The sequence below is a fragment of the Colletotrichum siamense genome (genome assembly GCF_013390195.1).
Source record: "Colletotrichum siamense strain Cg363 chromosome Unknown KSG_Cg363_contig09, whole genome shotgun sequence".
Taxonomy (NCBI): domain Eukaryota; kingdom Fungi; phylum Ascomycota; class Sordariomycetes; order Glomerellales; family Glomerellaceae; genus Colletotrichum; species Colletotrichum siamense.
Window position 1 is genome coordinate 3657255 of NW_023501022.1, and position 22865 is coordinate 3680119.

At 53.1% G+C, this 22865-nt stretch overlaps 9 protein-coding genes across 9 annotated transcripts; 6 read left to right on the forward strand and 3 right to left on the reverse strand.

The window, feature by feature from the left end:
- Positions 1–2131: 2131 nt before the first annotated feature.
- On the forward strand, positions 2132–3721 carry OpS4-4 (FAD-dependent monooxygenase OpS4; the record flags this gene model as incomplete). The annotated part of the gene is made up of 5 exons (XM_036645542.1): positions 2132–2242; positions 2326–2677; positions 2728–3043; positions 3164–3245; positions 3296–3721. 5 exons carry the CDS (start codon positions 2132–2134, stop codon positions 3719–3721), a joined length of 1287 nt encoding a protein of 428 aa, XP_036490023.1.
- Positions 3722–4028: 307 nt separating this feature from the next.
- CGCS363_v013694 (uncharacterized protein) lies at positions 4029–5213 on the reverse strand (the record flags this gene model as incomplete). The annotated part of the gene is made up of 1 exon (XM_036645543.1): positions 4029–5213. The coding sequence occupies one exon, from the start codon at positions 5211–5213 to the stop codon at positions 4029–4031; it is 1185 nt and encodes a 394-aa protein (XP_036489125.1).
- A 1051-nt stretch (positions 5214–6264) lies between these two features.
- On the reverse strand, positions 6265–6835 carry CGCS363_v013695 (uncharacterized protein; the record flags this gene model as incomplete). Its single annotated transcript, XM_036645544.1, has 2 exons — positions 6265–6751; positions 6819–6835. The coding sequence occupies 2 exons, from the start codon at positions 6833–6835 to the stop codon at positions 6265–6267; spliced, it is 504 nt and encodes a 167-aa protein (XP_036490034.1).
- A 131-nt stretch (positions 6836–6966) lies between these two features.
- CGCS363_v013696 (uncharacterized protein) lies at positions 6967–8063 on the forward strand (the record flags this gene model as incomplete). The annotated part of the gene is made up of 3 exons (XM_036645545.1): positions 6967–7064; positions 7824–7852; positions 7930–8063. The coding sequence occupies 3 exons, from the start codon at positions 6967–6969 to the stop codon at positions 8061–8063; spliced, it is 261 nt and encodes an 86-aa protein (XP_036489769.1).
- Positions 8064–8499: 436 nt separating this feature from the next.
- On the forward strand, positions 8500–10302 carry CGCS363_v013697 (uncharacterized protein; the record flags this gene model as incomplete). The annotated part of the gene is made up of 5 exons (XM_036645546.1): positions 8500–8904; positions 8985–9171; positions 9238–9367; positions 9430–9714; positions 9771–10302. 5 exons carry the CDS (start codon positions 8500–8502, stop codon positions 10300–10302), a joined length of 1539 nt encoding a protein of 512 aa, XP_036489768.1.
- Positions 10303–12932: 2630 nt separating this feature from the next.
- On the forward strand, positions 12933–14073 carry atnL-0 (putative thioesterase atnL; the record flags this gene model as incomplete). The annotated part of the gene is made up of 2 exons (XM_036645547.1): positions 12933–13166; positions 13234–14073. 2 exons carry the CDS (start codon positions 12933–12935, stop codon positions 14071–14073), a joined length of 1074 nt encoding a protein of 357 aa, XP_036489454.1.
- A 312-nt stretch (positions 14074–14385) lies between these two features.
- On the reverse strand, positions 14386–14914 carry CGCS363_v013699 (GPI-anchored CFEM domain protein; the record flags this gene model as incomplete). Its single annotated transcript, XM_036645548.1, has 2 exons — positions 14386–14621; positions 14683–14914. The coding sequence occupies 2 exons, from the start codon at positions 14912–14914 to the stop codon at positions 14386–14388; spliced, it is 468 nt and encodes a 155-aa protein (XP_036489354.1).
- Positions 14915–17918: 3004 nt separating this feature from the next.
- Positions 17919–18574, forward strand: stp1 (Low molecular weight phosphotyrosine protein phosphatase; the record flags this gene model as incomplete). Its single annotated transcript, XM_036645549.1, has 3 exons — positions 17919–18060; positions 18137–18228; positions 18302–18574. 3 exons carry the CDS (start codon positions 17919–17921, stop codon positions 18572–18574), a joined length of 507 nt encoding a protein of 168 aa, XP_036489903.1.
- Positions 18575–21238: 2664 nt separating this feature from the next.
- Positions 21239–22865, forward strand: spm1 (Mitogen-activated protein kinase spm1; the record flags this gene model as incomplete). The annotated part of the gene is made up of 5 exons (XM_036645550.1): positions 21239–21351; positions 21476–21608; positions 21720–21786; positions 21855–22169; positions 22231–22865. 5 exons carry the CDS (start codon positions 21239–21241, stop codon positions 22863–22865), a joined length of 1263 nt encoding a protein of 420 aa, XP_036489902.1.

Sequence of the window (22865 nt, forward strand, 5' to 3'; positions counted from 1 at the left end):
GAGCCTCCAACTCCTCCACTTCCCGCAACGTTTGAGTGGTGACGTCGGAGAGGAGGGGAGCAAGGACCTCCGGGAAGATCGGATAACGTGCCAGGATGACAGGATGTCAAAAGTCGACCGGGGTATAACGCAAAACGCCGAGGAGCCCGATTTCATGTTTAAATACTTAATCGTCTTTAATCTCAACACTATTCATGTTGTTTTGTAGGATATGTTATCGCATCAATGTCTGCAAGAAGCTGGGCGGGCGCTTAGCGAGGATTAATCGGAGAGCCGAGGGCGCCGGGTTTGTCTTCGCGGGATCTTCGGTCACTCACACGCGCGGCGCGGCATGACCCGGCCGCCCACAGAGCAGCGCAGGGCATTGTACGAATATCTTCATCGATCATCTTTGGGGGGCTGGGGAAGCTGTTGGTCATCTGCCCAGTTCTGTGGCGTGCGGGTAGCACCGGTGACCAAGTTAGAGATATCCCATCGGCCATTCGGTGTTTTGATGCTACCGACGCAATCACATTTTACATCAGATAATTTCCATCGCGCACAGCGCTTCCCGTTATCACCGTTCCTCACTACGAAGACAAAGACCATCACGCTATTTAAGAGTGATCGACACGTCCCTCTAAGAATCGCGGATGGTGTCGTGATAAAGTTGGTGTACATGCACGTAATATCGTTGCGACGATGTTGATCCTTCACATGAACCTATCAGAATGCCATTCATGATAGAAGCTTCACAAAATATGGAGCTCATCCTCTGTTGGATCTCGTTTGCCAAGAAGGGGCACGGGGAGAGGGTTGAGCGGCTGTCACATCCTGTCAGCTAGCCCTACGAGACGTCACTCGGATGTTGGTACCGAGATCCATCTTAAGTCACCTATCTGGTTGACAAATCCGTAGCCTTGGGGTAATGCCAGACCCCTGGACGATAGCCGTGAAGTCTGAGAAATCTGATCATGGGTACCAGGTGATGAAAAACAGTCAGCTTGGAAGTATGCTGAGCCTCCTAGCTACTTGCGGGTACACGGGTCCACGGACTGAAACAACGCGTGCATATGAGTAGATTGCTAGGGAACGGTACCCTCCAATGATCTGACCGTTTGGAAGAAGGTTGAAACTAACATGGGCAATCTAGATGTCCAGGAACGTCTATGAGTGGGTCAGACTGGTGGTCCTAGACGAACGCAGATTAAGTCGCTTCGGTCTGTTCGAGAAGCTCTGTCTCAGCTCCTATGAACAGACTACTGCTAAATTTGAGGGTAGATAAAGATTTAATACTTTTGCTTACTTTATGGTCATACATTCTCGATGGTGCTTCACTTTATTCGTGTGATGCAGAAGGCCAGTTGAGAACCTCCCATGCATCCCTACTCATCTCAGCCAGTCAATAACTGTCATTACAAATCATCTCCCAATATAGTATGTGTCATGCACGCAGGTATTTTTCAATGCTCTATCCTCATTCAAGGTCTGTTCTACAACAAAAGTCCTCTGCATGCGCTTGAATGCATGCACTATTGATGCAAAGTAAGAGTACTGCACATCGCTCTTCTTTTATGTATAGGTATTCTCCAATCACTCATGGCAGTTGCAGGGCTATCCAACATCAGCTGAAATAGTCACCCGCTGCGCCCAAGAACTTGCAGAGGCGTCAAACAGTCTTACCGTGCATCACGCAAAGAAGAAGAGCCCGCCACAGCCGTCCTTGCGTCGACAGTTTTCGGAATTAGGCTTTAAGAAATGACACCTCGGACCGATGAAGCATTCCGAGTCGACCGAGCTAGTAACTGGAGAAGAAGTAATCAAGGAAAAATCAACACGGCTCGCATCTTTGATCAGCACCATCTTAATGGTAAGTCCCCCCGGTGTGGAGGTGGGGGCGAAGAGGCGGAGAGATAGGATGGAGGGCTCCGTTTAGAGTTCCCGATCAGCATTGCAGGCGGTTACGCTACCGATGTGGGTTTCGGGCCGCGCGGGGCAGTGTCCACCACGCCGCTGTCCCGCAGGCGTTATTCCTTTTTCAACAACAAACAGGACAGATTTTCCGCCCGCGGTATTTTATATTTCATCCTGTTCCACGTCATCGGAGGAACGATTGTGCCGCTGTAGAAGAAGAGATCACCAGAGCGAAAGGATGAAGGTCCTTGTCATCGGAGCGGGGTTAGGCGGACTCGCCTGTGCGATTGCATGCAAGCGGGAAGGCCTGGAAGTTGTGGTGCTCGAGAGGGCGAACCGCATCGTGCCCGTGAGTTTAATCACGCGATCAGGCCTGAGTTTCGGCTCCTTCCGGAAGAGTCTGCTGACTTGTATTTTGCCTCTTCTTTTTAGATTGGCGCTGGGATCCAGGTACCGCCCAATGGGACAAGAATTGCGCGGCAGCTGGGATATCTTGACAAGTTGCTGGAGAGGGGTGTCATCGTCGACAAAATGGAGCTGAGGCGGTATGCGAACGGGAAGCATCTGTTTTCACTCTCTGCGAAGGAGTGTATGGAGCAGTATGGAGACCTGTGGATGGTGTGTCATCGCGCTGATTGTCATGCGGCGTTATGGGAGACGTGTGAGAGTCTTGGGGTAGATCTTTGTCTGGACATGGATGTTGAGAGGATTGATTTCGATACCAATACCGTTTGGCTTGAGGACGGAGATGACATTTCTGGGGACGTAATTATTGGCGCCGATGGTGGGTACGATGTCGTTCTAAGGGGCCATCGGTTTGCTAATATTGAGCAGGTCTATACTCAATATGCCGCAATCAGCTGCTTGAAACGCCATCACCAGCAGTTGAGACGGGGGATCTTGCGTATCGAGCGTCATTCCCCGCGGAGCAGCTCAAGACACTTAACGACGAAGCTGTAGACGAGCTGTGTTCTCGAAAGCAGGTGACAGTGTGGGTAGGACCCCAAAAGCATACGGTATTCTACCCTGTCAGGGGCGGGAGAGAATTCAACTTGGTCTTGATCAGACCCGACAACATGGCGCCCGGAGAAAGGCACATTGAGGGGGACGTTGGTGAGATGAGACAGAGCTATGAGGGTTGGGATGAGACGTGAGTTGGACCCTTTGATCTTCCGCTCGAGCAATTTTCGGCGCTATCGGTGATTGAAAGATGTCACTGGGCCAATGTTTCGGTGAATCAATGAGATTATTGGCTAACCATCATTTACAGGTTGACCAAGCTGATATCTTGCATACCACGAGTTCAGAAATGGAAGTTGTGCACGCATCCTGAATTGAAGACTTGGACAAAGGTTTGCTTGCCATCACAACATTCAGTAAAACACCATGCTAATATGCCTAGGGTTGTGTGGCTCTGCTGGGAGACTCCTGTCATCCGAGTCTTCCCTACCAGGCACAAGGGGCAGCCATGGCTGTCGAAGACGGTGCAGTCCTTGGCAAACTCTTAGGCTTGCTCAATACCTCTTCGAATGGAACCACGCCGGCGGAGTTGATTCCGGAGGTGCTCCAGCTCTATGAGACACTAAGAAAATCACGGACGACCATGAATGTTCAAGGCGCAAGATCGAACCAGAAGTGGTATCAAATACCGGACGGGCCCGAGCAGGAAGCGCGAGATGCCGAGATGGCAGGTGCCAAGTTGGCCGACGGGCTGTCACCCACGGGATGGAGGTGGATTGATCCGGAATATCAGAAAGAGCTCCTCGGTCATGACGTTGTTGCTGAGGCTGTCAAGGCGTTTGAAGAGTGGGAGGCGGCTAGAGCATGAAGTTCTGGCCTTCATGTAGTAAGCACTGGAGGCTTGAGGGGTTGGTAATGAGAATGCAACGATCTTTTCACAAGCACAGACTAGATTGACTTCGTTCTCTAGCTACACCTTGCCTCATACAACAAGTTTTCACCATACACTACAACTTCTCCACATGCCTGTTAATGTACTATTGCACCCATGACTTATACCCAACCAATTTCGGATCTACTGATACAATATACTTCGTCAAAAGGCCGTTAAGCTACGATGGTCAAAATATTACACAAGAAATTGGAACAATAATCAGATTCCCAACAACATCCAGTCATTTCCAATCGCTCCTGGTCTTGTAAGACTTCGCCGGTGCAGCATTCTCGCCGCGTGCGTTGATAACCCCCACGAAGGTCGTACTATTGCCATCAAAACAGTTGGTTTTGATACTACCGCTGCAAAGATCATACAACTTCTTCTCTGAGATATCGCAGTATTTCATGTCAACATAAGACGCGATGTCATACCCTACCGAATTTGGGTGCTCGCAGATCTCTGTTGCCGTCTGTCCCGGAATTTCAGTCACCACGATCCGCTCCAGGTCCATATTTGCCCCCTGCCTTTTCCTCAAAGACTTCTTGTCCCGCCGCTTCTTCGCTCGCGCGAAGGGATTGTTTTTGTGATATTCCCTCACCTTCCTCGACTCTCCCTGCTCTATGTATATGTCCTTGTCGTACACCTTGTCATCAAGGATCAAGTCTGGATTGATGTCGGCTCCTTCCTTTTTCTTGTCCTCACTGTCCGGGTAGTAATCCAGCGGGGGCTTGTAGAACGGAATCCAGCCATTCGGCTTCAAATTTCTCCACCAGGCAAATCGCCGAGTCGTGCAGAGGTATTTGTGTCCGTCCCGGTTGTACAGTGCGATCTTGTCTTTCGTGGGCAACATGTCCTTGAGATGGTAGCTCATCGCCCGCGCATTTTTCGTGCCGCTGTGATCGGAATCCAGCCAGACGCATCTCGAGGTCAGGCGGTTGACGAGGTCGTGCGTCATCTTGCGATCACTGAAGTACCAGCTCTGCCCGCAGGCGTAGCCGGTATCTCCAAAAAAGGCGGAGGTGTGTCTGCTGTTCGAAACTTGAATCATGGCGATGCAAATGGCGTCGTTGTCCGCGCTTAGCATGATGTATCCTGGATCCTCGTCTTTCCTGCCGTTCATGGTCTGTCGGATCACCACCGTCTTTTCGCCCCCTTGCTTTACGTGGCCTGCGTAATGGCCTTGATACTGTCCCAATCGTTGTCCTTCTTCATTCCACAAAGCGACCGAGGGAAAGTTGCCGTCTGCGAGACTCAGTTTCTTGCCGTCGCCGAGGCCGACGGTGACCATGGTCTCTGGGATTGGTTTGCCGAAAGTCCATGCGTCGCTGAATGGCGATTTTGGGATGCCATCCGGAAATACGAATGAGGCCGGATAGAAAGTGTCAAATCCAGACAAGATGAACCCGCTATAGGGAGTTGTCATGATTCCTGGTGTTGATGGAGGCCACTTGTGGGGATCAGCTACGAGGTCAGCCGTACGTCAACGAAATCGGCGAAGATGACCCCATAGGAAAATACTTTTCGTCTTCGATCACTTTAAAAATCGAGAAGAAATGATGCTTCATGTTATATATCGCATGCAAGGGTCTGTTGGCGTTTCTTTATTTGACCTCGTGCGCGAGTTTCTCAACTTTTCGTATAACAGGAATTGCGTCCAGGTGGGCCATGATGTGGCACCGAAAGAACATGAAGTATTCTTCTCAGCTTGGCAATCCAGCATATTCAATTCAATTCTTATCGGAATTGAATAGCTTCCCGCTGAAATTGTTACGGAACAAATGCGGTGGAATTTTGGAGCACCCGGAAACGTTTGACGTTGCCGTCGTACAGTAGGGGTCAACTCCGTGAAAGACAACGACGAATCCGTCAGCCGTTTAGTGTTCACTCGCTTCGAAGATAAAGGAAGCTTCTACTCATCACACACATTGCTCCAAAGTTTATGGTCGTGACATGTGCCATACACTGATGGAGCTCACTCAACCTTGCTATCCGACTTGAAGTTACATTACTTCACCCAAGCGGGGCCAGCTTTGTTTCGTTTCTTTTCCTTTTCTTTCAAACAGGTAGTTCTTAATGTCCTGAGATGGTAACAAACATCCCTTTGGAACAGCACACCCTAGGGATTGCTTAGTTAATTTGAAATCTGAATGCAGCAGCGTCTTCCCTAAATTTCTGGACCCATTTCTATCGCACAATTGAAAGAAACCTTTAGTGATCGACATGATGAAAATAATCATGTCACGTCTGAATTATTCAATGTGACCAAACATATCACAGAAATGCTACTTTTGAATCAATGTGTGCTTGCGTACGGGTATATGTACTTTTTGATGACCGAAAGATTATTACTATGAGAAAAATATTACTAAGAGTAGATGATAATTACTATTATGAAGTTCCACGACCAGAAGGCCTAAAATGCAAGTACTTTTCCATCCTTTTATAGCCTCCACCCATCTACACCCTCCATTCCTTCACAGACCCCAGGGCACACAAAGACCGGTGTTCGGGTCCGGAGCCATCTTGACACCATCCTTCTGACATTGGACGTCCTTCTTGCCCCAGCACTGGGCGCCCTTGAAGTTGTCCCACTCAAGAAACTCGGCGTGGTAATCCTTCTTGGCGCTGACGTTGTTCCAGGCTCTCCATACCATCAAAGTGCCCTGGTAGAGCTTACGGCCATCGGGGCAAGTCTTGCCATTGGTGCCGTTGGGGAGCTCGAGGAGATTGCCCTCATCCCATCCGGCACAGTCGGGGCCCACGATCAGGCTGACTCCGCCAGACGCCACGGCGAGGGCATCATCGGGGTTCTCGGCGCAGACCGTCGTGTCACACTTGACTTGGAGACACATGTTGCTGCCGTAGTTGTCGCGGAAGGCTCCACGCGGAGCGATATCTTGAACAGTGTCGATGGCGGCAGCTGCGCAGAGCTGGGCGAGCGCCAGGTAGGACAAGACTTGCCTGTATTACATTAGACATCATGGAAACAGAGGAATGAGGTGCTGAAAAGCTTTGGAATGCAACTCACAACTTGGAGAACAACATCTTGCTGAGCTTTGTGGGGATGGCGATGGCGTTGATTCGCTCTGAGGATCTGCCGGTTGGTAGCGATGAGTTTCTAGGATGCTGGCTTCAAACTTGCAACAAGAAGTCGTGTTTTCGGGAGTATTTAAGTCATGATCTTTCAAGAGACGATATCCTCAGAAACTCCGTTGGCCGAAACTACCCGAGCCATTTTCGCCTTCATCAACACCTTCATCAAGACGTGGGACCGGTCTGACACACGCATACAACTCTCGTATATGATGGTTTATTGCAAAAGATCATTCCGACATCAGAAAAAAGTTTTACACGAAGGATCAACAGAGTGTTCCAGCGGGATGTCCTGCGCGGGATAATGTTTCCAACGGCTAAATGCTACATCGCTAACTAGAAAGTGGCTACGACAGGAAATTACCGAAGGCTACTTTTCAAAGGTTATGACAGCCCTATTCAACAAGGAACCAATACTACACCTGATCTGACAAGTAGGCTTGACCCACTGCGCGACGATCAGATCACTTGGGCCGGCCTCGGGAGGAGCCTCACGTACAAAAACACCTTGATGGCCAGCGGACCACCTTGAGGGTCGAGAACCAGATCTTTACATATTAAGAGCCCCACATACAAGAGCCTCAAAAGACCCAAGTCCTAATAAACTTGCTCAAAGTATACATGCAGAACCCTTACCTCCATCCTGAAACAACACGGCAAAAATGAAAACAACCCGAAGCTCGGGCTAAGCTTGACATCATTGCCGTGTATTGTTCCCGCCGCAATGCTACCTAGGGATCCCACAACAGCTGACATGTAAATAAGTGTGTCATTGTTTCATACATTAGACTTTCGTACAAACAACTGTCAAAAGCCGACAATTGCTGGCGATCAACAAAAGTGGGAAGAAGACTCAAGGTTACAGGGAAGCGGGTATAGCCTTAGTCAAGTTGGTGCAGAGTCGGCAAACCTCACTTTCTGAATCAGAATCGGCAGGTAGATCCGCAACGAAAAGTCTGCCCCAATATAGTAAGTTGTCAAAGTCTGCACGTGCAGTATGTCTCTTTTGGGATGCGGCTCCGCAGAAACTGATGTCGCGCATGAAGACATGACGCGCATTTGGGTGAGGGCTCCCCTGAAGCGGGGACAGACACCTTCATCTCTCAACTCGGCTCAACTCAGCGCGGCTGTTCTCAATTCAGTTCGACGAACGATTCTCTTTCAGAGAACAGGGAAATAAGTCGCCTTTCTTGGTTTAACCTTACGAAATCCGGAATAGAGGCCTTTCCTGAAAAGCAGTTATCTGATCATCTAAAGTTTTCGGGTGACCCACATGGTAATGTTATCTGATCGACGAAACTTTTCGGGTGCTCCGTGAACCCAACTATATGTGCTCAACTAAGGTTTTTTAGGTGCTCCGCATCGTGAGAATTGCATCCGTCGGCACGATATTATTCTCGTCGATACTACGGTACTTGCCGCCGTGAGGCTCGGACGAGAGCCAACATCGCCGAGCTTGGATTTTTGACATGTCGATGAAATACTGAAGCAATGAATATAAGTAATGGACGATGACTTGATGATAATACTTTTTTTCTTTTCTCTTCATCGGCACACAAGTCAAGACTTAGACAGCCGCACTGTCCTTTCCGGCCTATCTCTTTGCAACTGGCACGATGTTCTTCTCTAGTTTCACTCTTTTGCTGGCCTCGGCCACAGCGGCGACAGCCCAGGCTCTGGTGCCTGCCGCGCCTCCTGCGCCCATCGGCAAGGTTGACTGGAGAGCAGTCAACTGCAGCGGTGTCATTGTCGATGCGAAGGCGTTGCCCGACAAGCGATGGGAGGCGGCTGGTGCATCGGATGCCCTCCAAGAGGTCTTCGCTGCGTGGCGCAACTACACCACCGGACCTGACGAAGTCAAGTTCCAGTTCAGCGAGTTCGTTTCTTGGTACTTTGGCGGTCCGGAGGAATGGCACTGCAAGGAGATCTTCGACGTGCCTTGCTCGACCACGCTCGTTTGTGAGGATACCAAGTATCCCGCTGGACATCTCATCCTCAACTCGTTCTCCAAGCTTCACCGGGTTAGTTGCACATTTCCTTCCTACTCCTCTTTCTTGTAACTTTCCTCCTTCTGGTTACATACTGACAAACATATCAACAGTTCCACCACCGCTACTTTGAGGCTCTCAGTCTGGCCCAGCAGGACATTCAGTCCGAAATGGACCTTTTTGCCGAGTCTTTCTCCGTGCCACCTCCCAGGGACGAGTCCAAGGACCAGACCAAGAGAATTCTCCTCAACGTTGCTTACGGTGTGATTGGTATTGCACAGGCCTACATGAACAACTTTTGTAAGTTCGCAGCCCCACAGAGCTAACCCACACTTGACGATTCATGTGTCTGACTTGAGTGCGCAGTCATCTTTGCAAAGCCTGTCGAGCAAGCCGCTGGACAGATGATCTCTCAGGTCTGGCGTTCGCAGTTGACGACCACTCTCAGTTACAGTATCTTCACTGGTTGGGCCATCGGAAAGGACTACATGCTTCCGTAAGTGACGGCCTTCCTTTAGACCTTTCTAGGAAATGTTGCTAATCAGACTCGGCAAACAGAGGCAAGGACCCCAAGGTCCAGTACGGCTCTCTCGGTGCCATGATGGGTGACGTCTTCGACAGCTGGAAGGCCACCCAGACCGCCTACGTCGACAACATCTTCTCTCCCAACAACACAGAGACCGAGAACTTCCTCATCGCGGCTCTGGACAACGGCCTCATGGGTGCCACCCCGGATGACCTCAACGCCTACGAGATGTCCAGGATGGTTCAGAAGCTGTTCTACCCCCGCTTCATGGTGTCTATCTGGCAGACTCGCAAGTGGTCCAAGAGACCCTTCGTCCTGTAAGTCGCACACACCAAACAACGCCTTTGCGTCACCTTCTTACAAATTTCCACAGGAAGACCAACCTGCCTTGCAAGATGGCCACTGGCGAGAGAGACTCTTCCCTCTGGCCCTTCCTGCCTGACAGCGACCACGCCAGAGCCGCCGCCTGCTACGAAGACAGACTCTTCTACCTCGTCGACATCAGGAGTGAGGGCGTCAAGCTGACCACCGAGTACCCCTCCATCCGCCCCAACATCTTCAAGAGCAAGCACTGGCCCCTGACGGCGCTCTTCGGCACGGAGACCATGGACGGCTCCCGCTACGGCGGCGTCACGAAGGAGGACATCGTCGCCGCCGCTTACGGTGGCTGGGTCGAGGGCGGCTACAAGAACAACGTCTATCAGCCCAACTACACCGACGTTTCGCCCCAGGCCCAGGCCAAGCTGTGGTCCGACCAGGGCAACCGCAGCCCTGGCTTCGTCAACATGACCTTGTGCCAGAACATTTACACCATTGTCGGCAACGTCGTGCACGGCAAGCCCGAGCAGAACCCTTCGTGGCCCTGCGCGCCTCTCTCCGAGATCAAGCCGCTGCCCCCTGCTTGATCTGGTGGGGTGTATTAAGATTTTCCTTTTCTTTGAGTTGGAAGGGTGGTAATGATCTGGAAAGGGTTGGGAAATGTTTGGTGGAAAAAGTCACTCGTTCAAGTTCGGCTATCTAGCCTGATATGTCTCTCTTAGATTCAACTGCAGTCTAATCATAACGTAATGTTTCTTTTCGTCTTATACGTTCTGTCGATGACGATTCTTTTGAGTTCCACTTTCAACTTCGACACGCTCTTCTTCAACCTTCAACTTTCCACTAGAGACAGTGCAATGTAAGCAGAACCAAAAGTGATGCATTTCGTTGAAACCCGAATATCAATAAGTTTCCTCGCATTTATGAACACAGTCGACCTCATTAGTATGGCATAGTCAGCTAAGTGGAGCTTGGTTTGGCCACTGGACGGGAACGTACCATTATGTTGTGACATGTGCCATTGCAGAGGATACGATTTCCCCCATCGTAAACGCAGCCCTCTATGCACTCTCGCAATAATCGTGGGCAGCGGGCGCTGCACGCGACAGCACTGACCAAGGGCAAAAAGATCAGTGCAAATATAACAAGAAACGAGATGTTCTTCGGAGTTGCAAGCACCGAGTTCGACATGGTAGAAGAAGGGAAACGGTTGGGGTGGACCGAGAGAATCGGAAGCATGTTTGTGCCAGACTAGACGAAGGACTGATGGTCGCAAAATAACTATTTTATACTTATCGAACACTAGACAGGCATCCTGTCACTATTTTATAGAAGTCTTGCTTAATTCTTTGGTTGTATCATGTCCATTATACCGGCCTCGACCCGATTTCAAGTTGTTTGACGGAAGATTGACAAATTTGCGCTTTCAAGGTGTCCTCTTTGTCTTGGGAGACATTGTCAAAAATTTGAATCAGAATACACATTGATTTGGCTTCCTTACCACGGATATCAACCACCAGGGACACTGAAATAAAAGTCATCTTGTGAGGCACATCCTCTGCACACATGGTTTCGTCGATACCTGTGTAGCCAGTTAGCAAGGTTTTTAGGCTAAGTAAACCGTGCTCTGAAAGACACAAAATCGGGCACCGTAGTCTACAAACCTAAGTATAGATGATGAATGAAGCATGTTCATTATCAAAAGAAAAGGACAGGATGTGGTGCTTGTAGTCCTTCAGTCTCAGCATCGGTCAAAAGTTTTCCCTGTTACCCTTCTTCTCAAAGCTAGGCAGGCTACAGCAACCATTTGTACCAAATCACTCTCTGGTATGTTCGACTCAGGCTACTTAATCTAGTGCTAAAATAGATGAAACTTTTGGAAAATATTGAATATGTCAAAAGTTTGACCGTGAAAGGTCGCACTGAGCCATTTGTTTCGATGTTAGTCAATCCTACCTCAACTAATGTCGCCCTTGCCATTTCTGTGATATGTGGTCTGCAGTTGGTGTTGAAAGTCAAATCAAATTGTAAAGTAATCTTAGTAGTCTAAGTAAACCAAAGCGCCATGAAAAATAATGCCACCACTCGCCATGGGTGTGGTTGCACTGAGATTTGTTTGGCCCGGTGCCAGGCCGGGAAACGCAGGTCAGACGGGACCTCTTCCGGGCCAGGGTCCGACCGGGTTCCGCGGATGGCCCCGGACGACCCACACAGACTCCGTAGCAAACCCGGTCGACGCGATCCAGACCCGATACAGCCTTTGATGATGGCTTTGTCCGAACTGGAAATAGCCACGTTCTCCATTTTGATGAAGCATCAAACTGTTCTTATATTTGACATGTCAAATAGTTACTTACTTAGTAGGTCCTGTTTCATCTAGGCCGTGCTGGCGGTGTGAACGACGCGATCGAGCAAAACGCGTCCGTCAATCTCAATACGACCTAACCATGCAACCCAACACACCCCAACAACCGAGGCATCCGACATTGGAAGCATCAAAAATCCCTCCGTCCCTGCGTTGGCACAGATCCGAGCCCGCTCATCCAGCCAAGACCACTACAAAGTGTCTTGCCATCCCGTCGCGCCAAAAAAAAGTAAATCGCGTCGCGCCAACTTTTCAGAAGGCTAATTTATTCTGAGCCGAGGTCCAGCGTAGCTTGCTCACTAAAAAAAACACCACTTGGTTTGGGCAGGCACGCAGCGATTAAACGCCGAACCCCGTCCGCGGGTGGACCCCCACGCCTGGGAAGGGTGCTTTTCCTCATCCCTGTCCCGGTATCGTCACCGCATCCCGTCCCAACGCAAACACACACAACCGCAACCCCGTTGGGGGGGACAAGACAGCACACGCAAAGTGGACCTTTCAATATCGGCACCAAAGGCCTGGGTAACACTATCTTTAGCGCATCGCAGCAGGACCACCCAGCAAAAAAGATAATTTACCAGATTAAAAAAGTAGCGAGCCCACCCACCACCACCATATGTCTCCCCCTTCCTCCGTCCTCGCTCAATGCTCCAGCACACTCTGGTGCATCATCCGCTCGCTACCCCTCTGGACCGTCGTCCTCGTCGTCCTCCTCCTCGGCGCAGCCCGCCAGCTCGTCTTCCCGAGCACCAAGTCCGACGATAAGAAGCGAGCGCCGCCGCCACCGCCCTCACCGCGACCGCACCGCAAGACTCCCTGAGCAGGAGAGATCACGGGAAAAAACTCTCAGAAATGGCGTCCGCAATCGCCAAAGCAACCCGCACCGAGGCGGACATGGACCGCGTCCCGGTTCGCGTGGTCCGCTTCATTCGCCTCGCGACGGCCGGCGGCCTCGCCTATGCCGCGTACAAGATTCACTGGCGCATGCTGCTGGCGAGCTTCTTCACCGGCCCGGGCAAGATCAGCCGGATCCTCATGCTCATCTTTGCGCTGCTGAACCTCAAGAACATGCCCTTCGTCTGGACCGTACGTTGTCCTCTTCCGTCAACGGCTTGTTTGACAAGACCAATCGCTAACCAAAAACCGTATACAGTACCGCGTATGGCACGCAATCCTCTACCACCTCTTCATCCGCAAATCCCCCCGCCTCGGCCCGCGCTCCCTCTTCCGCCCCATGATCTCCCAGTCCCACGCCCCCATCATGGAGATCGACTACAACGTCCACAAGTCCAACTCGACCTACTTCTCCGACCTCGACGTCTCCCGCACCCACCTGTGCACCTACCTCCTGCGCCCCGGGTTCCGCCAGCTCACCCACAACGCGACGACCAACCTCGTCCTCGACCCGCGCTCCGGCAAGCCCGCCAGGGGCTCGCTCGGCATCATGCTCGGCGCCGTGCACTGCTCCTTCCGCCGCGAGATCACCGCCTACGCGCCCTACGAGATGTGGTCGCGCGTCCTCGCCTGGGACCGCAAGTGGCTGTACATCGTCACGCACTTCGTGCCCAAGGGCACCGCGCGCCCGACCGAGTGGCTCGACCCCAAGTTCGGCGGCGCGCGCGTGCGCCGCGGCCCCGGGAGCAACACGGACAGCAAGGAGTGGGAGAAGAAGATCTACGCGACCGGCGTGAGCAAGTACGTCTTCAAGCTGGGGCGCCTGACGGTTCACCCGGCTGTTGCACTGGAGGCGAGCGAGCTGTTGCCGCAGAGGCCTGGCGGGTGGCAGGGCGGGGAGAACGGTGTTGGGGACGAGAGTGTCGATTTGAGCGAGGTTCAGAACGATAATACGTGGGACTGGAAGATGGTCGAGAAGAGGAGGCGCGAGGGTATGGTTTATGCGCAGCAATTTGCCAACATGGACGATCTGCATGGCTGGCTTGACGGCGCTGACGGTGGTGATGGAAGCGCGTTGGGTGTTTTTGGACTTGGTTAGAGGTGGGAAAGTGATGATACCCGATAGAATAGACTAAGCGGAGAGGCCTGGAGAATACGGCAGGGAGAAAGTCTTCAATGGAAGGGTGCAGAACGGAAAGATATCCTTAGACTTCATCATAGATCCCATAATAGAGCTAGATAGATTCAAGTGTACAGTTACACGTTGCATTGATTGCTTAAATGACTAGATTTGTTTTCCCGCCCAACTCCGCGAACAAAATCCTCTGTGTATCCGTCTCGCCCCCTACACATGCTTCAAGAACAACGGCCCAAAGGCCAAGGTATCCAGGCAACATCTCAAAGAGACTTCTTAAAGGGCCAAAGCGGCAGCGGCAGCGAGGGCTCCGGCCCAGCCAGCGACGTGCATGGTGGGGGCGGCGGCAGGAGATGAAGTGCTCGCGGCCGCGGCTCCGGTGGAGGATGCGGTGTTGGAACCGGTGCCGGTAGCGGTACCAGTGGAAGTGCCGGTAAGAGCGGCGACGGAGCCAGTTGCTGAGACACCCGAGGAGACCTGGGAGCAGATCTGCTGGGCCGTCAAAAGAACCTCTGTTTTCTGCTGTTAGTCTACGTTCCCAACCTCTGTTTCGATGCGTTGATAGGAACATACTGGTCTGATCATCCGCACTGCAGCTTGACTTGGATAGACAGTTGACGACGACGGGCGTCAGCTGGTCCTGCTTGGCGCAGGAGCAGGCAAAGTCTGAGATATCGCAGTTGACGGACGTGGCAGCGTCACGGATACATGTGACGGCGCAGGTAGGAATGTCTGCAACGAGCTCGTCGACGGTCTTGGCGGCCGCGAAGGCAGCAAGAAAGGCGGTGATGATGGTGTACTTCATCTTGACGACCGTGTTATGAATTGACGATAGACGTGCCGTGAATCGGGTTCGAGTCGGTCGCTAGAGCTGATGAATGGCTGTGTGGTTGAGCGAGCGTAGAGACGAGTGATGCAGATGCGTATGTGTTGCTTGATGTATTCCTCCAGTCGAGACAGAGCTGGGAACGAGGGGGCTTTATTAAAGGCGTGGACGGATTTCGCCAAGACTGCAGACACAGCCAGCCATTTGATCATGGAAACGGGATAGGTCTAGAGAAGCGACTCATTGAGAGAGCATCCATCGCACAGCCGGATACCTGGCTAGTTCCCCTGCGCCAGTGTGTCGCACCCCGGATTAGGCCACGAGCCGCTTCGACGGATGGGATAGTGATAGGCAGCTTCCTCTCAGGCGAATGGAGAGCTCCCATGTTTGTCAAGCTGCATGACATGCTGTCTCTAGCTGCCACTCGCGGCGAGTCCCAGCTATGATCGGCCACTACGGCACGCTTGGCACGAAGCGTCTGTCATTTTGGCGAAATAGGCCGCTTGGACTGGTTCGCCGTAGTTGTTTGGCTCGTCGAAGTGGCGTTGAGGCTAACCCTCAGAGTCGTGGTCTGATTCGAACAAAGAGGCGCTAGAGGGGCCTCTAGGTGAGTCGGGAGCATCCATTCTGAATCCCCGAGCTGGTGAGAATCTTCCGAAAGCGTCAGGGCGCTGGCCTGAAGGGGAGATCCCGGCAACTCATCAGGAATTCTGCAGAAATACCCCTTTTCTCCGGAACCCGATCAGACTTTGCTGGTGATCCGTTGTAGCGACGGTCTGTCTTTCTTCCATTGAGACCGTCTTCAATGCGTACACATGGATGTTGACGTCGATGATCCAGGGTCGCGACTGGGTGCAACATGAAGGAATGCTGGAAGCTCAAGGCACATCGATTAAGCTCATCCGCCCCTGGCCATCTGCTGCAGGACACAATGGGTGGAGAATTGGCGTCTAACCAATTAGAAAACCCCGTCTTCTGGCGCACGGAACGCAGAGCGAGCTCCTGCATTAGCCTGTCCGTCGCTCGTCGTGGTGTGTGGTCTGTGTTCTTCCCGGCCGTCCAAAATGCTGAAGACCAGACGAAAAGTCGCAGTAAATATACTAAATCGTCCCCGTATGAGGCAGATTGAAGCCTCTGGCAATCCTGCCGCACGATGTGAATGCGAGCAACCGCTGATATCCAACTTCCAGCTCCATCCCGCCTTGTAGGGAAGGCCATAATGATTGAGAGGCGATACTGTTGACGTCTCGTCTCGAGTTGGATGCTTGGTCTGGATCCATCGAGTAGAGAAGCGCCAATAGCTTGCCGCCACAGCCAGGACCAAGCCCCCTTGGCCTGTTGACCTAGAAGATTGGTTTGCTGAACCTCTTGGTCAGTTTTGTGGACTCAAGCGCTCTGCCACCATCCGTCAACTCGCCTAGAACACACGCTATTGTGGATGAGTTGCATCAGTGGTACTTTGCCATCGTATCCGTCTCAACGGCAGGCGGATGGCCGTGTCACGCTGTGGTACACATGTCAATCCACCTCAGGCGTCTGGCCCAGCCGGCACCGAACACTGCACGAGGCGTGGCATGCTGGTCACCTCGAAACGTGATGGCGAGGCACTAGGATTGCCCGTCAACCGAAACGAGCAGGGCCATGATAGGAATGGGGTGCCCCAAGCAAACTATACTGCTGCTTTGACGATAGTTGCGAAGAGTCCTCATGCCAACGGGAGGCACCTTAACCAGCCTGTCGGGGCGGGACGTTAAGAGCAACCCGCTTCGGGCGCAGTGCAAGTCTAATCCCGCCGGTTGCCCTGAATGTCATGGCAAGAACGCAAACGGAATGCTGAGGCAAGGTGAACGAATGAGAAAGGCCAACGCGAGACATTCGTTATCACGTGGGTTGATCCGAATCCGAGCTGCCGCCACTAGTCTCAAGGCTCCGGCCGCTTCTTGAATGGCCTCGCTTCGCTTCGGCGAGCTTATCTCAGGCACGGTCTTGCCCCGTCTGTCTGTTGGCAACAAAATCGTGAACATCTCTGTTCTGCAGGTTGTTGCCAACAACGGCGCATTCAGCCGCTAGCGACAGATAACACTCATCAACAGGCACATCATCGCCGACAGGGCCGGGATCCTGTTTGTACTGAAGTGCGGAATGCATCGGCTCTCATCTCGAGAGAGTAATATGATGGACAAGAACGCCAAGGGGACCCCAGATGATCTGCTCGACTCTTTGTCGTCCAATGCTGCATGCGGCCGCAATTTGATCGATGGGAAGTAACGACAATGCGCCTCTCCAATTGTACTCGATACGTGGTCCAGACCTCCCGTTGAGATCGCGATTCTTTAGTGTAGAAGCCGCCGCCGAAATCCAGGATCGCGGTTCCCCATCCTCATAAATGTGGCACGCTTGAAGGCTTTCTCCGACATTCATTCCGCTTCGTTGTTAGACCCAATTCAGGCCAAGGCCTCCGATGTGATCCACGTTGACGGAGGGGCCATCGATGGAGCCAAAAGTGCCAGTTGTCAGTCTTGACGTTGGGCAGTAGTCAGTCGCAGGGTCAAGAGGCGCTTGCCAGAGGCGCGAGCGAAGCCATTTCGAGTCTGGGTGGGATGAAGGTTTAACCGAACGTGACTTCAGTAGAAGATTGACGCCATTGAACCGCTCACGATCCAAAGGCCCAGTCCCTTGGTTGAAATGCCAATTCCCAGGTTTGTTGTAATGAGGTTGGCGCGGTTGGTGGAAGCAGAGAGAAGACGGGGAGCAGCTTGACAGCTCACGTGCAGGGAAGGACCCCCCACAGTGTCAGTCCGTGCGCCGATCGTTCGTCTTCCACGGTGCTCACGGTGCAGAAAGATGCCCCTCCATTGCAAATGACCTAGCAGCGGCCGTCGCGGGGCAGCCGTCCGGGCTCAACACGCCAAACCGCCAGCCTTCTTCCACAACGCGACAACTACACACCGCAACAAGACGAGACCAGCCTCACATCGCAATCATGCCGGATCAACCGGTCTCCGTTCTCTTCGTCTGCCTCGGCAACATCTGCCGCTCAACAATGGCTGAGGGCATCTTCCGCCACATCACCCAGAAGCCGCCTTACAAGGGACTCGTCTCCAAGGTGGATTCTTGCGGTACAGGTACGCGCCATACGTCATGACAAAAACAACCCGACTTCCGCACAGCACCGCTGACAAGAACGAACGAAATGAACAGCGGCGTACCATGTTGGCGATCCTCCAGACGAGCGCACGATGATGACACTTGAGGACAATGGAATCATGGATTACCGTCACTCCAGTCGCAAGGTATGTCCGTTTTACTATGCGATAGCGCTTGCGAAAACCGGATAGCCGCTGACTGCGCCATGATTACCAATAGGTCTCGCCCGCCGACTTTGACAAGTTCGATTACATCTTCGCCATGGACAGATCAAACCTCCAGGATCTCCAGAGGCTACAGCAGCGTGCCCACTCGGACTCTAGGGCGAAGGTGATGCTGTTTGGCGAGTTCTCCGGAAAGCAGAGGCCAGAGACCGTGTCGGACCCTTACTATGGTGGCGACGAGGGGTTTACAAAAGCCTACGAGCAATGCACGCGATTTACAGGCAACTTTCTCAAGCACCTCTTCCCCGACATCGACCCGAAGGCATAAGGAGCGCCTGCTGCTTCTTAGGAGGAGGCTGTGAACGGCCATGGGAGAGGATCTCGGGGGGGCTCACGGGATTCCTCGGGGATGCGTGACAATAGCCGCGGCAGGCTGCAGCCCGTTGCTTCGTCGCCGCAAGAAGGGGGGGAAAAAACTTTGACGCTGGTGGACGAATTGTCAACGGCTGCAGCGCGAAGTCCGGCAACGCGACTGGACAGGGGCCAATTGGGCGGGCCAACAGGATACCATACCATACCATAGCCAGGGTTGGCCGCATGGTGAAATGAGCATCGCTGCACTGCAGATTTTACATACAGGCAAAGCATGGGGCATTTGAGAGCGTGTCTGGTTTGATTCCACAGCAACATGCATATAGAAAGATTACATTTCCACATACCATCCAACGGCCGATGTAGCAGAGACGTAAGATGAAGATGGAGACGTGTGAAGTTCAAGAGCCCGTTGCAGACGTGCGAAGAGGGACAGGTGCCTAAGCGAGATGGGATCGGGAGGACGGCTACTTAGCGTCCGTTCTGCAGCGGCGCCTATCACGGGATAGAGGACGGGTCTGCATAATGGTGATGGGCGCTTGACAGGAGCTCACTGTGACGAGGGCAAGCAATCTGGCCATCTGGCAATCTGACGCCCCCAAGATTCTTCAGGTTCTTCAGCCCTACAGACACATGGGGGTTTAGGGCCTTGTCGTGGCCGCGGAGGCCCGGCCTAGTGTGGTGGTAGCGGCTGGCGGCTGACAGGCTTGACGTCGAGCTGAGATGTCACTTTGGCGAGTAGCATGGACGAACATGTGGAGGATTCACCGGTGAAAGGCAATTTTGCTGACGGCAGATCTTTTGCACCCGACGGGTGCGAATGGACAGGCTTCGGGGCTGCAAGCTGACACCTTCGCTTATGGGAATGGTGCTCTGACTAAGGCCTGTTTTTCCAAAGCCAAATGGGCTACTCGTGAACCTCAGTGTCCTGCATCTTTAGTGCACCAAGGTTCGAGGCTGGAATTCCGAAGTCTTACCCAGGCCCGGCAGTTGACTTGAGCCCAGCAGCTTTCACTCCGGATACATCCATCGTACCTACCTGACGCGAGGTACGAAGTAGACGAGACGACGGCGGTGAAGAGTAGAAAAAAACGAAATTGCGCTCTTCAAACCCCAAACCTTGTTCTCCATCAACAGCCTTGATTCAGAGCTGTTTCTGAATGCGAGGCGACTCCTTGGGCTCCATATTCAATTCTTCTCTCCTGGAAATTTCAGTGATTGTCGCGCGGTTGCAGAGCTGCACCTCCAGTCACGATCCTTAGCGGTTACTGGCCCGAGGCAGCTGGAGCTGATTCGAGGCGGGCCAATGAGAAGCTGCCAATAGCTGATGGCAGCAAATCAAGTGCGGGCCCGGGGGTCGAGAGTGGGGTCATTCCCGCCAAGTCTGCTCTGGGCCTAACGTCAGCAAAGTGGTACCTCGTTGTACCTTGCACCTTGCACCTTGCACCTTGCACATTACCTTGCACCCGACGAAGAGATCTGGGCCATATTGCAGCCCCCAATTCCCATGGAACAGAAAAGTTGGAGAGAGGTCCAGCCAGAAGAGAGGGCGCTGTCGAGGTCTGGACGGGGCAAGTTTTGGCGCTTTTTGTCGAGTGTAAATGACCTCGTAAGGCGGGCGGGGATCACTGTACCCAATGTCGGTGCGACAATGCAGATATCAACTCCGTATGCCCCCTTTCGCTTTCCCGTTTGCGGTGGGATAAGGTGGCTCCTTCGTACAACGAGCCCCTCCTTGGACCTGCCAGGCAGGCAGGTACGGACAGCTATTCGGTGAAGCCAATGCTGAGTGTGGTGTACCCCTCCAGATTGTCTCCTCCTGTTGCTCCTCCTCCTCGGCTCGTGCCTTTGACACCCAGCTCTTTTATCGCCTTTTCCTGCCTCTTGTGTGTGTCGTGCTCCATCCCGTAAGCCATCCATACCTTAAGGTACCTGTCTCTGTGTCTGCTACCTTACCTCCCTGGTCATCCCATCCCATCCTGCCCATCCCATTCCGCTCTGTCCTAGCTCCCAGTCCTAGGTATCTGTCCTGTCCATCCTCCTCCACCAGCTACCAAGTACCTTACCTCCCGCGCCTATTTACCTACCTGCCTGCTACGTACTACATCAGCTCTCTCATAAGGTATCCTATCCTACCTTACTGCTCAATATCTATCTCTTCCTCCCCTCGCTTTCCATCTTTTCCCTACCTATCTTCCCTCCGTCTGCCTCACCTCTCCCGACGCCCGCCCGCACGCAACCTTGCAACCTTCCCGGAAACAAAAGGGGAGACAAAGACAAGAACAACCCGCTTCCCGCGTCCTGGCACTGCATTGTCGATACCACAGGAACCTGCTGTGTCCAGCAGATCATTATATAATACCTCCCGCCTGATCGCCGCCGCCCACTTCCCTCGTGGACTCGGCTCTGTCTGACGGGCCATTTTTCTCTTCGCAGCTCTCGCTACCCTGTCTGTTCCGCAACTGTCGCATCGCATCGCATTCCTTGCTCGCTTCCCCACCTTTGCCTCGATTGACTCGCAAAAGATACCCCTCGATTCTCGACACCATTCGACCAAGCAACATCTCCAACCGCTGAAAAACCAACACAGCTTCACCAACCGATCCAAAAAGCCGCAATCATGGGTGACCTGCAGGGACGCAAGGTTTTCAAGGTCTTCAACCAGGACTTCATCGTCGACGAGCGCTACACCGTCACCAAGGAGCTCGGCCAGGGAGCTTACGGCATTGTTTGGTGCGTGCGACTCCTTCTCTCTTCCCCTCATCCTGCTGCTGCTGCGGCGTGCTGCTGGCCGCCGCCCGCTGCTGCTGCCCCGCCATTTCGCCCAGAAATGCTGACGACTCCTCTCCCGATGCAGCGCCGCCGTCAACAACCAGACTCAAGAAGGCGTCGCCATCAAGAAGGTCACAAATGTCTTTAGCAAGAAGATTCTCGCCAAGCGCGCATTGCGCGAGATCAAGCTGCTCCAGCACTTCAGGGGACACCGCAACGTGAGTCCTTTGAATCACTGCAGAGCTGTTTCCAACAGCCCCGCGCGCCACCACCCCTCAGCTGCTGCACGACGACGCCCCAGACAAAATGCTGACAGCCTGCTTCAACAGATCACCTGCCTCTACGATATGGATATTCCCCGACCTGATAACTTCAACGAGACCTACCTGTACGAGGGTACGCTTTCTCCCGAACGCATCCGCCCGTCCGAATGCGGTAATATGCTAACTCTCGTGGTGCTCCAGAGTTGATGGAATGCGATCTCGCGGCTATCATTCGATCCGGCCAGCCTCTCACCGACGCCCACTTCCAGTCCTTCATCTACCAGATCCTCTGCGGCCTCAAGTACATTCACTCCGCCAACGTCCTCCATCGCGACCTGAAGCCCGGTAACCTGCTGGTCAACGCCGACTGCGAGCTCAAGATTTGCGACTTTGGCCTTGCGCGTGGTTTCTCCGTCGACCCCGAAGAGAATGCCGGATACATGACGGAGTACGTTGCCACCAGATGGTACCGTGCTCCCGAGATTATGTTGAGCTTCCAGAGCTACACCAAAGCTAGTATGTCATTTCTCCAGGCGGACATGTCAGCATCCTTGTGCAGCTTCTGACAAATCAACAGTTGATGTTTGGTCGGTGGGATGCATTTTGGCTGAGCTTCTCGGCGGCCGACCCTTCTTCAAGGGCCGTGACTACGTCGACCAGCTGAACCAGATCCTCCACATCCTCGGAACCCCCAACGAGGAAACACTTTCCCGCATCGGTTCGCCTCGTGCCCAGGAGTACGTCCGCAACCTGCCGTTCATGCCCAAGAAGCCTTTCCCCAGCCTGTTCCCTCAGGCCAACCCCGACGCCCTCGACCTTCTCGACCGCATGCTTGCCTTCGACCCCTCAAGCCGTATCAGTGTCGAGCAGGCTCTCGAGCACCCCTACCTTCACATCTGGCACGACGCTTCGGACGAGCCCGACTGCCCCACTACTTTTAACTTCGACTTCGAGGTTGTCGAAGATGTCGGTGAGATGCGCAAGATGATTCTCGAGGAGGTCTACCGCTTCCGTCAGCTCGTCCGTACTGTCCCTGGAGCTACCCAGGCTGGCTCCCAGGCAGCTCAGCAGGCCGCCGCTGGGCAAGTGCCCATTCCTTCTGGTCAGGCTGGCTGGACGTCCTCCGACCCCCGACCCCAGGAGTACCTTGGTCACGGCCAGGGCAACGGTCTGGAGGCCGATCTCGCCGGCGGCCTCGATGGCAGAAGGTAA